The sequence below is a fragment of the Nerophis ophidion genome, linkage group LG21 (assembly GCF_033978795.1).
Source record: "Nerophis ophidion isolate RoL-2023_Sa linkage group LG21, RoL_Noph_v1.0, whole genome shotgun sequence".
Taxonomy (NCBI): domain Eukaryota; kingdom Metazoa; phylum Chordata; class Actinopteri; order Syngnathiformes; family Syngnathidae; genus Nerophis; species Nerophis ophidion.
The window spans coordinates 86587-102708 of NC_084631.1; the positions used below are offsets into that span (position 1 = coordinate 86587).

General features: G+C 40.8%; 1 protein-coding gene across 1 annotated transcript; it reads right to left on the reverse strand.

Moving 5' to 3' along the window:
* Window positions 1–1333: 1333 nt before the first annotated feature.
* LOC133539533 (gastrula zinc finger protein 5-1-like) lies at window positions 1334–10687 on the reverse strand. Its single transcript, XM_061881507.1, has 3 exons — window positions 10275–10687; window positions 8713–8979; window positions 1334–3229 (listed from the first exon to the last, which is right to left on the reverse strand). The coding sequence occupies exons 1-3, from the start codon at window positions 10375–10377 to the stop codon at window positions 1806–1808; spliced, it is 1794 nt and encodes a 597-aa protein (XP_061737491.1). The 5' UTR covers window positions 10378–10687; the 3' UTR covers window positions 1334–1805.
* Between the last annotated feature and the right edge of the window lie 5435 nt (window positions 10688–16122).

A 16122-nucleotide genomic window follows, 5' to 3' on the forward strand; every position in this document is an offset into this window, starting at 1 on the left:
GAGAGTGAGCGGAATACCATGTGCTTTACGCCTTTGGCAATGCACCCTTTTGCTTTTCTTACAACGCTTACAGGAACTTGCCATACTTGTCAATACAGCTACATATTGCTCGTCCAAACAAAACCTTGCTCTTCTGACAGAAAAACATGATACAACCTGCCTATCATGTGATTCTACCATGTTGGCAAAATACAAACACACAATATATTGACATATATAACACATAAAACATGGAATTAGAAGTGAACAGTACCCATCCCTACCAGCAAGTGTTGTTGTACTGGAAACTAATTTACAAACACAACTTCATCACACACAATACTCCACTATGGAATTGTTCTTATATTAAAATGAGAAACAAATCCATCTTTGTACAGCAATGGTTTGAAAAAGGCATTTGGTCGCTGATGCACTTATTGAATGATAAAACTATTTTATTACTTGAATGTTTCATTAAGTACGACCTGCAAACAGACACAATATTTTAAACAATTATAAAGGCTTTTGTTCAAAATATTGTAATTCCTGTAAATCTTTTTTTTTTACTTCTTTACTATTTCTTCTTTACTGTATTTTCTCTGGAACAAAAAAAAAAAATAGAAAATACCCATAATTTGAAAGTTTCCATTCTTCTAAACGCCAAAGGGTTAATTTAAGAAAAAAAGCCCCGGATTGATAACTTTAAATAATTTTTAAGATGTTGTTTTGCAATTGAAGACAACACTTGTTCATTCTGTGATAGGGAAACAAAATAAACACTATATTTTATGAATGAAATGAATGAATGAAATCCCTGTGAGACGATGTACAATATCGGCTTTCCCTGACATTCCAAACTTTGATTGATATTAATATTGTTTTGGGGATGTTGAAAAAGAAAAAAAAAAAATGTCGAAAACACAATAAGGGATCTTTCTGTGTGGAGTTTGCATGTTCTCCCCGTGACTGCGTGGGTTCCCTCCGGGTACTCCGGCTTCCTCCCACCTCCAAAGACATGCACCTGGGGATAGGCCCCTCCCACCTCCAAAGACATGCACCTGGGGATAGGCCCCTCCCACCTCCAAAGACATGCACCTGGGGATAGGTTGATTGGCAACACTAAATGGTCCCTAGTGTGTGAATGTGAGTGTGAATGTTGTCTGTCTATCTGTGTTGGCCCTGTGATGAGGTGGCGACTTATCCAGGTTGTACACTGCCTTCCGCCTGATTGTAGCTGAGATAGGCACCAGCGCCCCCCGTGACCCCAAAGCGAAAAGTGGTAGAAAATGGATGGATGGATGTTTTTAATTCACAAATGTATGTTTGAAAAACAAAACCATCCTTCCACAAACAATTCAGACATTTTCTCTCACTTTTTATTGCATAAAGGTCTGGGGACATACATTTAAAATAATCACAACACAATTATCATAATACAAAAGAGAGTAATAAAGATAATAATAAAATGGATTACAGATTCCCAACAAATGATTCATAAAATCACACATTTTAAAATTGTATAAAAGACAACTGTTTAAATGATGTATAAAGTAAATAATAATATGCTTCCTGAAGTGGTCCAGAAGATGTTTCAGATGTGAACCAGTACATATGTATATCATATAAAGGTGATAATCTATGGGATTATTAACAATTACAAGTACAAATAAGTAATAATTTTATATTTCAAACTATGTAATCTATAAATGTAAAGATCATATTAAACAGATTGTTAGACAAACAACAATGTCACACATGTTATATGTGCTGATGTTGTTAGAAAGTCAAAATGAAAGTCTGGACAGTTTATTTCAAATCCTGCAGTTTCATTTGCTGCTGCTGTTCTCACCAGCACACTTGTGTTTCTTACACTGGTACTTAGAAGACAATCTTTCACCACACACACTGCAACTCAACACTTTCTCTCCTGGGTGTTTTCTCATGTGTGCTACAAGGTTTGGTCGTCGACAAAAGATTCTGTTGCAGATTGAACAGGAATGTGATTTTTTACCAGTGTGTGTTTTCATGTGTCTTTTCACATCTGTACTTCTTGTAAAACCTTTACCACAGATCGAACAGGAAAAAGCTTTTTCACCAGTGTGTGTTCTCATGTGTCTTTTCACATCCTGACTTTGTGCAAAACCTTTACCACAGGTTGAACAGAAAAAAGGCTTTTCACCAGTGTGTGTTCTCATGTGTCTTTTCAAATTGTTACTGTCTGCCAAACCTTTACCACAGGTTGAACAAACAAAAGGTCTTTCTCCAGTGTGTGTCCTCATGTGTTTTTTCAAATTGCGACTTTCTACAAAACCTTCACTACAGATTGTACAGGAAAAAGTTTTTTCACCAGTGTGTGTTCTCATGTGTACTTTCAAATTCTGACGTTGTGTAAAACCTTTACTACAGAGTGAACAAGAAAAAGGTTTTTCTCCAGTGTGTGATCTTATGTGTAATTTCAGAGAACTATGGTATTTAAAGGTTTTGTGACAGTGAGAACATGTGAAGTGAGTGTTGTCAGTGTGACATGTCTTATCATCTTTAGAGTCTTCATCATCAGTGTCAGGAGAGTGTGACGTTGTGTCCTCACTATCTGATAGTGGAGCTAAGAGCTTGTCTGCTTGTGATCCTCCACAGTGGTCTCCATCAGCTTCTGTTGTCATGTGTTGTGTTGAGCTGCTGCTTGGAGGCTCCCCCCCTCCCCTCTCCTCACTTTCACCTTTCACCTCATCATCTTCACTCTTCACAGGGACACCAGTCACTGGGAACTCCTCCAACCATTTAGGCTGACTGATGCCCTCTTCCTCCTCTTCCTCTTTAATGTGCGGCGGCTCTTGGTCCTCCTCTTCCTCTTTAATGTGCGGCACCTCTTGGTCCTCCTCTTCCTCTTTAATGTGCGGCGCCTCTTGGTCCTCCTCTTCCTCTTTAAAGTAGGGGGTCAGTGGGTCCTCCTCTTCCTTTTTAATGTGAGCGGTCAGCAGGTTCTCTTGCTCCTTAAAGTGAGGGGTCAGTGGGTCCACCTCTTCATTTTTGATGTGTAAGATCAGTGGGTCCTCCGCTTGCCCTTTAATGTGAAGGGTCAGTTTAACATTATGGGTCTGTGGCGTCTCGCCTTCCTCTTTAATGTGGGGGGGATGTGGCTCCTCTCCTCCCTCTTTGCTGTGCTGGGAATGTGGTACCTCTTCTTTCTCGCGTATGTTGGGGGACTGTGGTTCCTTCTCCTGCTCATGGGGTAGAGGTTCTTCTTCAACGTCTGCGGGACAGGAGAAAACAAACATTCTTTAGAAAAGTCCAGCTTTGCTCAAATCAAACCAAATCAACTTTACTTATAAAGCACATTTAATATTTACCACAAAATGCTGTACAATAGGCAGGTTAAAAGATAACACAAGGGAAACTAGCAAACACACCACAACACAAACAAAGCACGATAGATAATAAATAAATAAATAAAACATAGAAACAGGTTCACAGCAGGTGCATAATGGGCTGCCATAGCAAAATGGAGATCACAGAATGTTAAAGGCCATGGAATAAAAGTGTGTTTTTAAGAGTGATTTAAAAACAGGAAGAGAGGAGGCCTGTCTAACACTCAAAGTTAAGTTGTTCCAGAGCTTGCGAGTAGCAGCGGCGAAAGCTCTGTCACCGCTTAGCTTCAGCCTTGTGTCAGGGACCGTCAACAGCAGCTGACGTTACTGGACCCCCCCCCACCCCCCCCCCCCCCCCACCCCCCCCCATGATCTAAGGGATCAGGAGGGGGTGGGGGGGCGTGTTCAGCAAGGCCGAAGGAGGTCGGAGATGTATGTTGGAGCGATGTTGTTTAGACATTTGAAAACAAATAGTAGTTCTACTAATTGATTCGGTAGAGCCCAGGGAGCCAGTGAAGGGACGCTAGTATGGGGGTGATGTGCTCACGCCTGTGGGTCTGTGTTAGTAGACGAGCAGCAGAGTTCTGCACGAGCTGCAGGCAGGCGAGGGAGGCCTGGCTAATGCCTACATACAGGGCGTTGCAGTCGTCAAGACGAGTCGAGATAAATCCCTACGTACAGTAGTTGTAAGTGCCGAGGGGAGGGAGAGCGACTTGGACTAAACAACATAAAATCACAGGGCCAACACTGATAAACAGACAACATTCACACTCACATTCACACACTAGGGCCAATTTAGTGTCGCCAATCAACCTATCCCCAGGTGCATTTCTTTGGAAGTAGGAGGAAGCCGGAGTACCCGGAGGGAACCCACACATTCACAGGGAGGACATGCAAACTCCACACAAAAAGATCCCGAGCCCGGGATTGAACCCTGACTACTCAGGGCCTTCATATTGTGAGGCAGACGCACTAACCCCTCTTCCATCCTCTAAACTCTGCTGGTACTATTCCAGAAGAGAGGCTACTATTGATAATGTTAAGGACGCTTGATCCAATAGTAGCAAGTACCTCCTTAAACACGCGAGGTGGGAGGGCATCTGCAGGAGAACCAGAGGGCTTCATATGACTAACCGTGTCCTTTAGAAAGGAAAAGGACACCGGCTCAAACTGATGGAAAACAGAAGAAAAGTGCAGAGGAATAGAAAGGTCCTAGGAAAGCTGAAATAAACTGGCTCTAGTTGATACAATTTAGTCAGTGAAAAAGTGGACAGAATTTTCACAGAATTCTGAAGAAGCATCAAAACCAACAGATTTGGGAGCGTCAATGACAATGCTAATGGTCTTGAACAGAACTCTGGGGTTGTTACAGTAAGAAGCTATAATCTCAGATAACATGCTCTCTTTAAAAATGGCAAAGGACACATGCAGCCTGTCTTTTTTCCATTGTTCTCTCTGCTCTCCTACATTCGCGCCTGGCCGCACGAGTGATGTCATTCAACCAGGGCTCAGGTGTGGGTTTGGCGCGGCGGAACTTGAAAGGAGGGATAGTATCCAGTGTTTGTAAACAAATAGAGTTGAACCCAGAAACCAACTCTTCAGTATTCAGACACACAGAGGCTGCAGAATTATCATCACAAAGATTCTAAAAAATGGAAGAGAAAACAGAGCAGGAGACCAAGAATTAAACATGCGAGAGCGTTGAGGCGGAGCGCACAATGTAACGGACACTGAGTGGGAATATCAAACAGGATCGGCATATGATCAGAGAACACAGCGTCGCAAACCATACGAGAGCACTAAATGGAGTTTATGCCTGCGTTCATGTGTGGAACCACACACAGACTGTACAAAGTTAAATGAGTCAGGAAGCTCCTGGAAAGCGACTCGTCTGGGCTTAGGTGTGAATATTAAAATCACCAGCAATAAGGACAAGATTATATTTAGGCAGGATTTCAGCCCAAATTTCAGAAAAGTCAGTTATAAAGTCTTTGGGGTACTTGGGTGGTCGATGGACGACGGCACACAGGACGACATCAGAAAGACCCAGTTCAAACTTGCTCAGTTCCAAGCTTGAAAAGGAGGATTGCAGGCGTATCAGACGGCATTTAAATTCATTTTTAAAAACCACTGCTAATCCTCCTCCTTTTCGACCAGACGACCGCGGAGAATAAACGTAGGAACACTCTGGAAGCAGAAGTTCATTAAGAGGGGCGGACTCACCGGCTCTCAGCCATGTTTCCGTCACACAGAATTGGTCAAGTCTGCGGGAAGTTCAATCGTTTTGTTTGTCAAAGATTTTGCGTTCACAAGACTGAACCTGGCAGGGGCCACCACGTCCAAGGCCGCAGCTATTCCAGGTGGGGCCCGACAGACAGCCCGCAGGTGGCGGGAATCCACCCCGCGCCTCCGGGGGCGGGGACAGCAGGAGCAACGGCGGCAAGTCTCATCCTCCAAACCAACGATATAGGAACAAGCCAGGAACCAATGGGATCCAGCGAGCATGGGTGCAGGAGGAGACCGGATACCGCACCATTCCTCCTTCGGGAAGCCATGGGAAGCCGGGCCAGGAGTGCCCTAAATTTCACCAGCTGGCCGCCACGTTTACCACGGCGCCGGAGACACTGCCGCTGGGGGAGAGGAACCAGGGGGCGGGAAAGGAAGGCAGGAATCCATGCAGGTGAAAAAGCTGACTGGGACGGTGAGAAGAGTCAGCTGTGATCTGACCCACACGCCTCCTGGTCCTGGAGGGATGGGAGCTTGCAGCCAATCACCTTCTCAGCAGCACATACGATGCGCTGCAGTCGATGCTTGTCCTGGACTGTGGCGCCGGGGAACCACACAGTGATGGAGGAGGTGAGGATGGACTCGATGATGGATGAATAAAACTGCACCAGCATCTTGGTCGGCACCTTAAGTTTCCTCAGCTGCCGCAGGAAGTACATCCTTTGCTGGGCCTTCTTCGTCATACACAAGCAGTGAGCTGACAGAGACGAAAATAGACGCAAACAACACAAAAACGAACAGAGCTGACAGCGAGACACAGCAGGCCAAAGCACATACTACCGCCATCTTTGAAATACCTAAAACTCATTATTATATCAACGATCAGAGACAGAAACTCTTCATTTAACATAATGTCCTTGTTTGATGCTTCAAAACAGCTCAATTAATACATAAAAAGGAAAAGTTAAATAACAGACGGACAGGGCTTTGCTGTTTGTAACACACACACACACACAGCAAAATGCGCTAACGTTAAAAGCTAATTAGCCTTCACCTCAAGCCAGGACTGCGAGCGAGCTGAGCTGCTGTTTGTTTCTAGAACGTCAAAGGGCTCATAGTGATGTTACTAGTACAAACCCTGTTTCCATATGAGTTGGGAAATTGTGTTAGATGTAAATATAAACGGAATACAATGATTTGCAAATCCTTTTCAACCCATATTCAATTGAATGCACTACAAAGACAAGATAGTTGATGTTCAAAGTCATAAACTTTATTTTTTTTACAAATAATAATTAACTTAGAATATCATGGCTGCAACACGTGCCAAAGTAGTTGGGAAAGGGTATGTTCACCACTGTGTTACATCACCTTTTCTTTTAACAACACTCAATAAACATTTGGGAACTGAGGAAACTAATTTTTGAAGCTTTGAAAGTGGATAATTTTTTACCATTCTTGTTTTATGGAGAGCTTCAGTCGTTCAACAGTCCGGGGTCTCCACTGTCGTATTTTACGGTTCATAATGCGCCACACATTTTCCATGGGAGACAGGTCTGGACACTCTTTTTTTACGAAGCCACACTGTTGTAACACTTGTCTTGCTGAAATAAGCAGGAGCGTCCTTGATAACGTTGCTTGGATGACAACATATGGTGCTCCAAAACCTGTATGGACCTTTCAGCATTAATGGTGCCTTCACAGATGTGTAAGTTACCTATGCCTTGGGCACTAATGCACCCCCATACCATCACAGATGCTGCCTTTTGAACTTTGCGCCTACAACAATCCGAATGGTTATTTTCCTCTTTGCTCTGGAGGACACCACGTCCTCTGTTTCCAAATATAATTTGAAATGTAGTTACTGACAGTGGTTTTATGAAGTATTCCTGAGCCCATGTGGTGATATCCTTTACACACTGATGTCGCTTTTTGATGCAGTAACGCCTGAGGGGTCAAAAGTCCGTAATATCATCGCTTACGTGCAGTGATTTCTCCAGATTCTCTAAACGTTTTGATGATTTTACGGACCGTAGATGGCAAAATCCCTAAATTCCTTGCAGTAGGTCGTTGAGAAATGTTGTTCCAAAACTGTTCGACAATATGCATACAAATTGGTGACCCTCAGCCCATTGTTGTTTGTGAATTACTTAGCATTTCATGGAAGCTGCTTTTATACCCAACCATGGCACTGAACTGTTCCCAATTAGCCTGCACACCTGTGGGATGTTCCACATAAGTGTTTGATGAGCATTCCTCAACTTTATCAGTATTTATTGCCACCGTTCCCAACTTCTTTGCTTCTTTGTCACATGTTGCTGGCATCAAATTCTAAAGTTAATGATTTGCGAAAAAAAAAAAAAAAGGTTTATCAGTTTGAACATCAAATATGTTGTGTTTGTAGCATATTCAACTGAATATGGCTTGAAAATGATTTGCAAATCATTGTATTTCATTTATATTTACATCTAACACAATTTCCCAACTCATATGGAAACGGGGTTTGTAGTTGACTGGGAGGTGTTTACTATAATTTGGGGAGAGTCCGCTGGCTGATGCTTACCTGCTAAACACCTACCTGCTCATGACGACGGTGGAGCACTAACTCCTTGCACTGTGAATATGCACTGCTGATTGGCTGTTACTGCTCTGTCTGTAACCAATCAGATGGTTGTGTGGGTGGGACAATGCTGGGTGCTGTGTAGAGTACCGATGGAAACAGGCAGAACGAAGCGGCACAGCTTGTTAAGACTTTAGACTAATATGTTCGTGTGGAAACTCGTTCGTTACACCTCCGAACCGAACCGAAACCCCCATACCGAAACGGTTCAATACAAATACACGTATACACAAATACATCCCCAATCTTCACCACTAAACCTTTGAAATATGCTGACATATGTGCTGCTAAGGTAAATAAACAGTAGCCATATTGAATGTTTGCCTTCATTTGACCACGTGAGGTAAGGAGGACGGCCTCTAGGTCACATGGTTACACCCCAGCAATTACACTGTTGATGATTGATTTTTAAATGGTGGTGTTAAAAAGCAAGTTTATCTCCATCTTTAGTGATAAATGTGGCCCCCGGAAGAATATGTGTCACAAACATTGTATTAGATGATATGTGGATGTTGTGCTTACTTGGACTGTGATGAAGCTGTGAGGACTCAGGTGGTTTGTCTTCATGCTCTTCAGTCTTCACAGAGACAACAGTCAGTGGAAACTTGCTGACATCAGCCTCCTCCTGCCCTACAGGAAAATCTCCCCTCTCTTCCTCTTTAAAATAGGGGGGCTGTGGATACTCCTTGTCCCCTTTAAAATGTGAGGGCTGTGGATACTCTAAAGTGAAACTGTCCCCCTGCAGATGAGGGAGACATTCTTCTTGGTGTCCAATCAGCTGACGGATGTCTACAGGACACAAACAAATCACATTTTAACTCCTACTTGCTATGAAATAATGTGCTGTGGCTATTGAAAATGTTATTAATCAAGTGTTCCACTGGGAACGTTTTTGATTAATCGAGTAACTGGATAAAACATAGTGTTGCTTGGTTAAAAACTAATTTAAGCAACTATAAGACACTTCACTTAATAATGAACGGTCAATTAGTCTGAGATGGTATGAGATCAAGATGTCATCTTTAGATCAGGCTTAGTTTTTCCACAATCACTGCCACGTTAAAAAGTTAAAGTACCAATGATTGTCACACACACACTAGGTGTGGGGAGATTATTCTCTGCATTTGGCCCATTACCCTTGATCAACCCTTGGGAGGTGAAGTGAGCAGTGAGCAGCAGCGGTGGCAGCGCCCAGGAATCTGTTTTATGGGGATTTAACCCCCAATTCCATACCCAATTCCAACCCTTGATGCTGAGTCCCAAGCAGGAAAGTAATGGGTCGAATTTTTATAGTCTTTGGTATGACTCAGTTGGGGTTTGAAATCACAACCTACCCATCTCAGGGCAGACACTCTAACCACTAGAACACTGAGTAGGTGGATGTAGTAGGTGTTGTAGTAGGTTAATGGCTGCACCAATATGAAGGAACTAATAGCTTTGACACACATATGGGGCGGCATAGCTCGGTTGGTAGAGTGGCCGTGCCAGCAACTTGAGAGTTGCAGGTTCAATTCCCGCTTGTGCCATCCTAGTTACTGCTGTTGTGTCCTTGGGCAAGACACTTTACCCACCTGCTCCCAGTGCCACCCACACTGGTTTAAATGTAACTTAGATATTGGGTGTCACTATGTAAAGCGCTTTGAGTCACTTGAGAAAAGCGCTATATAAATATAATTCACATAATTCACAACATATATAACTTGTCAAACCTGCCAGCTAGCAGGCTAGGTTTACAGAGTCAGTCACCATGGTAACTGACTCTGACTTTGTCTTACCTTTCTTATTTTTGGAGGTAAAACTCTCGAGCTTTACATACTCAGGACTTTGCACTTAACCTGCTCTCTGGAATATTCCCCCGGTGACTGTGTGAGTTTTGTGTAAACTTGTTGATACACATTGTTACAAACATCAACCTCTCATAAATATTGTGTGTCTGACACTGTCTCCTTCTTATGAACAATGTAAAACAATTAGTGCATCATCCTCACATAACAATTCATCTTCCTACAGACAATCTATTTAAGAATAGTGTGAATAATGAAATATAAAGTTAGTAAAGATGTGAGAGTAAGAAGTAAACAAACCTGTTCTGTGTAACACAACTTGATGTTTTTCATGTTGTCGCTCCTTCTCCTCTTTTGTTGGACAAAGTTCCTCCTCGTACTCTGCTGTGGTTCTTTGGCACATTTTCACACAATCACAACACTTTACACTCACACTTGATCTCTACTTAGTGATGTGTTTTGATCACTTCCGCCTCTCTTTGTTAGCAGCTAACAAGCTAAGCTAACTAGCAGGCTAAGCTAGCTCGAGAAGCATCAAAGTGCGCTCAGACTAATATAACCGGATGCAAACAGTTATTAACGATGTTTACTCTATTTACTAGAGTGTAATAAAGGACATATATGTGTACATGGAGGCATAGATTAAGAACATTGAACTGTGACGACTGCAATAACGTCTTCACCGTCAGACGCCATCTTGCTTTGTCCTCGCCGTGTTTGGTTCGCGCGCAGTGTTGTCAGATCTCGCGAGAGAAACAAGTAACCAGCTCTTTTCCAAATCTCGCGAGAGGAATAAGTACAACCAGCTTTCCACCCCCGGTTTACTTCTTGTGAAAATAAAAGTAAACTTGTCCATTTCAAATCAACCAAAAAAAAAAAAAAAAAAAAAAACCTATTTCCATAAAAATATTTAAATATTTGAAAATGTTTTGAAACAACAGTAGCATCAGGAAAGAAAAACAAGAAACAAAATGGATATTACACTCATGGTATTCTTTTTGTCTTTGATGGTAATCGTTTTTATAATGTATTTTAGAATGTGGGAGGTTTTCATGTCCTTTTAAAATTTCCTTTGTCGTTATTTATATTATATCTAGCTATATATCTATATATCGATATATATATATAGGTATATATATATATATATATATATATATATATATATATATATATATATATATATATATATATATAATATATATATATATATATATATATATATATATATATATATATATATATATATATATATATATTAGGGCTGGGCAACAATTTAAAATTGTAATCAAAGTTAATCGCACTATTTCTCCGATTAATCGCGATTAACTGCATTGTATACGCAAAGCCCAATAATGAATTCAAAAGTAGTGTGTAGTGCACCTTTATTGGAATATTCTCTCACATGAACAAAAGCGCCAAAACATTTGTTGTGCAAACACAATTTAAATCAGTCCTTGTTAAACAGTAGCAGTTAAATAGCATATTTTATGAAAATCAACTCAAAAAATTTAAATACAAACATTTAAGCTTATTGCCACTGCCAGGGTATTAAAGTTATCCTGTTTGTTATGGAAAATAAATATAATCTACATACAAATCTCTGAGCCACAATCATAACATCTGAACAGGCAATTTCTGAGGTAACAGCAGAAACATTTTTTTTTATCAGGGTCTTATGTTTAAAAAACCTATATTATAGGTAGTGGGCTGTTTTAGGGAATGTTTGATAAAATTATCCGTAGTAGCAATATTAATAATGTTGTGTTTATTCTGCGTAGTGCACTTAAAATAATTATGACCATATCTAGGAATTGATATGATGGGAATTTTCCGATTGTTTGCTTGGTGCTTTGATAAACTGAACGCATCATATACATGGTACTATATTGTGATGTTATGAGCCAGGGAAAAAAATAACTACCCTACCCAGCATGCAACAGGAGTGACGAGCATGCGCGGTAGCCCGGTATAGGTTGTGTGTCGCCATGACAGCATCTTGTATGTTGTGATATGCACACTCTGAAAGCAAACGTTAAGAACTCAGCCAACACTCCTGGTCTGCATTATTCATAAATAGACAGACAACACATATACTCCGCTGCTTCACAGGCCGCTGGATGTAGCCGGCAAAGTATTCCCATGCTAGCTAGCCGGTCTAGCAAGCACGCGTCATTCAGTCCAAAACGGCCCGATCTATCCACATTCAGAATTGTCTGGCGGTCGTAAGTGATCCCCGAGTGACCACGCTATAAGCCAGCCATGAAATTTGCAGAATTGTCCGGTATTTTTGCCAAATGTTCCATCTTTACCAAGAGCCCATCGACGCCGAAGTACATCCGGGAGTTGCCATCTTGTTAAGAAAAGGCGTTAACAAAATAAAAGCATGTAAACAACATACGCCCATTTGCCCACCCCTAATATATATATATATATATATATATATATATATATATATATATATATATATATATATATATACATATATATATATATATATATATATATATATATATATATATATATAGTTTTTTTATATAAATAGTTGGCAGCAGAGGCTCCATGTATTACCTGAAGAAACATTTGACTTCTGACCTTTCCACATTATTTCTCTCATCTTTACTGCTGGAGTTCAGCTCACTGAGGATGTAAGCTCTGTTTTTTGTATTTTAATTATCTTTAATTATTCATAAACAGGCTAAAAACAAACCATTATTATGACTACTTCCTCATTTGTTTCACTCTCTACTAATTAAATCTATTCTAGCATGAAAACATTCAGGATGTTAATTCAAACAATATTACACATCCCCAAACGTACCATTTTATTAATGTATTAATATCATACGATATTACATTGAATATTCACATGTTAATGAAAATGTTTATTTCCACTCAGGGATTAATAAAGTATTTCTGATTCTGATTCTGATAATTACATCACTCTCATAAAGCCTTCAAAGCTGAATATGTTTTTACCATAGCTCAGCTTCACAATGTTGGAATATTGACTGCGGATATTGATATTCTTCTATTGTTTACAATATTACACTTTACTCTCTTTCTTTGCTCAAATGAACAGGATGAAAGTGTCTTTAATTGTCACTACTATCTATATATAATTATGTATATAATAATCTTCCATTCTTCACCTTCATTACCGCTTGATTTAACTCTCATCTTATTTTATCCAGAGAGAACTTGACCATAAAAAGATGGCTTAACATCAATAAACTGTCACTAAACTTCAATAATCCAATCAATCCACTTTATTTATATAGCACATTTAAACAACAATAACATTTCCAAAGTGCTGCACAGCCATGTTAAAAACAATATTATGCTCCACCAATGACTGAATAAAACAAAAATAAATACAAATAAAACCAATAAAAACAATACAAAAACAAATATGATTAAAAACTATTTTAAAGGGTAAAATCAATTTAAACTGTAAAATAAAAATAAAAGTGTATAAAAAACACAGAGGACAACAGAGGACAGAGGACCACACAACTCACGTAGTGTTAAAAGCCAAAGAATAAAAGTGGGTGTTAAGACGAGACTTAAAACACTCCACTGTGGAAGCAGTTTGAACATGGAGGGGCAGAGTGTTCCAGAGCTTAGGGCCGACCACAGAAAAGGCCCTGTCTCCCCTGGTCTTAAGTCTGGTCTTGGGCACCACGAGCTGGAACTGGCTCTCGGACCTCAGAGCGCGCGCAGGAATGTAAATTTGGATGAAGTCCGAGATATACTGAGGTGCCAGTCCATGTAAAGATTTAAAAACAAACAGCAATGTTTTAAAATCAATTCTAAAATGAACAGGGAGCCAGTGCAAACTCTGAAGAATTGGGGTTATATGCTGGCGTTTCCTGGCCCCTGTTAAAAGTCCTGCTGCCGCATTCTGGACTAACTGCAACCGGGAGAGAGCTTTTTGGCTAATGCCAGCATAAAGTGCATTGCAGTAGTCCAGGCCACTTCAAATAAAAGCATGCATGACTTGTCCAAAAAGGTTAAAAGATAAAAACGGTTTAACCTTTACTAAAAGACGAAGGTGATAAAAACACGATTTTAAAACGCCATTGACTTGTTTGTCTAGTTTAAAATGGCTGTCTAAAGTGACGCCAAGGCTGGTGACTTTGGGACGCACATCATTTTGCAATAGTCCCAAGTCAGTGAGGGCCGGACCAAAAACTAAAATTTCCGTTTTTCCCTCATTCATTATTAAAACATTCTGGGCTAACCAAGCCTTGACGTCACATAGACAGTTAAGAAGGGGTGTCAGGGGGCCGTGGCTTTTTGAAATCAGCATATAAATTTGGCAGTCATCTGCATAAAAGTGATAAAACACTCCATGTTTCCTAAAAATATCTCCAAGAGGAAGGAGATAAAGAGCGAACAGGATGGGGCCTAAAATAGATCCTTGGGGGACACCACAGTAAAGCGGGGCAGAAGAGGAGGTGGCGTCCCCCAGCCTGACAGAGAAGGACCTCTCAGACAGGTAAGATCTGAACCACTGTGACGCAGTCCCCCTGACACCCACACAGTCTCTCAGGCGCTCTAAAAGAATTGTGTGGTGGACTGTGTCAAAGGCAGCTGTAAGATCTAAAAGCACTAAAATGGCAGAGCTGCCAGAATCAGACATTAAAAGCAAGTCATTAAAAACCTTTAAAAGTGCAGATTCAGTACTGTGCAAAGCTTTGTATCCAGACTGAAATGGATCTAAAGTGCTATTTTCATCTAAAAAAGGCTGCAGTTGTGCCAGAACACATTTCTACAAAATCTTCGACACAAAAGGTAATTTGGAAATGGGCCGATAATTTGACAAACTTGTCGAATCAAGACCTGGTTTTTTAATCAAAGGCTCAACAACAGCTCTTTCACAAAAGGAGGGGACACAGCCAGAAATCAAGCTGCTGTTGATGATGTTCCTAACAGACACGTCAATAGTGTCCCAGATTTCTTTAAAAAAGCGAGGGGGGACTGGGTCTGTGGAACATAACGAGGGTTTTAGCTTGCCGACTATTCCTGTAAGTTCAGGCATGGACACAGGCTCAAAGTGACAGAACACAGTCGAGCACTGAGTGGCCACATTAAAACTTAATGGAAAACGAGAAAGATTTGCCAGAATAGAAGCAACCTTATCATTATATCCAAAATAGTTTCTCTCGTTTTGATGAAATAACATTAGAAGGATTGTTACAACGTGTAAATGGAATAAAACAAACAACATGTTTACTTGACCCACTTCCTGGGAAACTTATCAAGGAGCTTTTTGTATTATTAGGTCCATCAGTGCTAAATATTATAAACTTATCACTTTCCTCGGGCACTGTTCCCGTTGCATTCAAAAAAGCGGTTATTCATCCTCTCCTTAAAAGACCTAACCTCGATCCTGACCTCATGGTAAACTACCGACCGGTGTCTCACCTTCCCTTTATTTCGAAAATCCTCGAAAAAAATTGTTGCAGAGCAGCTAAATGAGCACTTAGCGTCTAACAATCTATGTGAAACCTTTCAATCCGGTTTCAGGGCAAATCACTCGACGGAGACAGCCCTCGCAAAAATGACTAATGATCTATTGCTAACGATGGATTCTGATGCGTTATCTATGTTCCTGCTCCTCGATCTTAGCGCTGCTTTCGATACCGTCGATCATAATATTTTATTAGAGCGTATCAAAATACGAATTGGTATGTCAGACTCAGCCCTGTCATGGTTTAACTCTTATCTTACTGATAGGATGCAGTGCGTCTCCTATAACAGTGTGACCTCGGACTATGTTAAGGTAACGTGTGGAGTTCCCCAGGGTTCGGTCCTTGGCCCTGTACTCTTCAGCATCTACATGCTGCCGCTGGGTGACGTCATACGTAAATACGGTGTTAGCTTTCACTGTTATGCTGATGACACCCAACTCTACATGCCCCTAAAGCTGACCAACACGCCGGACTGTAGTCAGTTGGAAGCGTGTCTTAATGAAATTAAACAATGGATGTCCGCTAACTTTTTGCAACTTAATGCCAAAAAAAACGGAAATGCTGATTATCGGTCCTGCTAGACACCGACCTCTATTTAATAATACAACTTTAACATTTGACAACCAAATAATAAAACAAGGTGACTCTGTAAAAAATCTGGGTATTATCTTCGA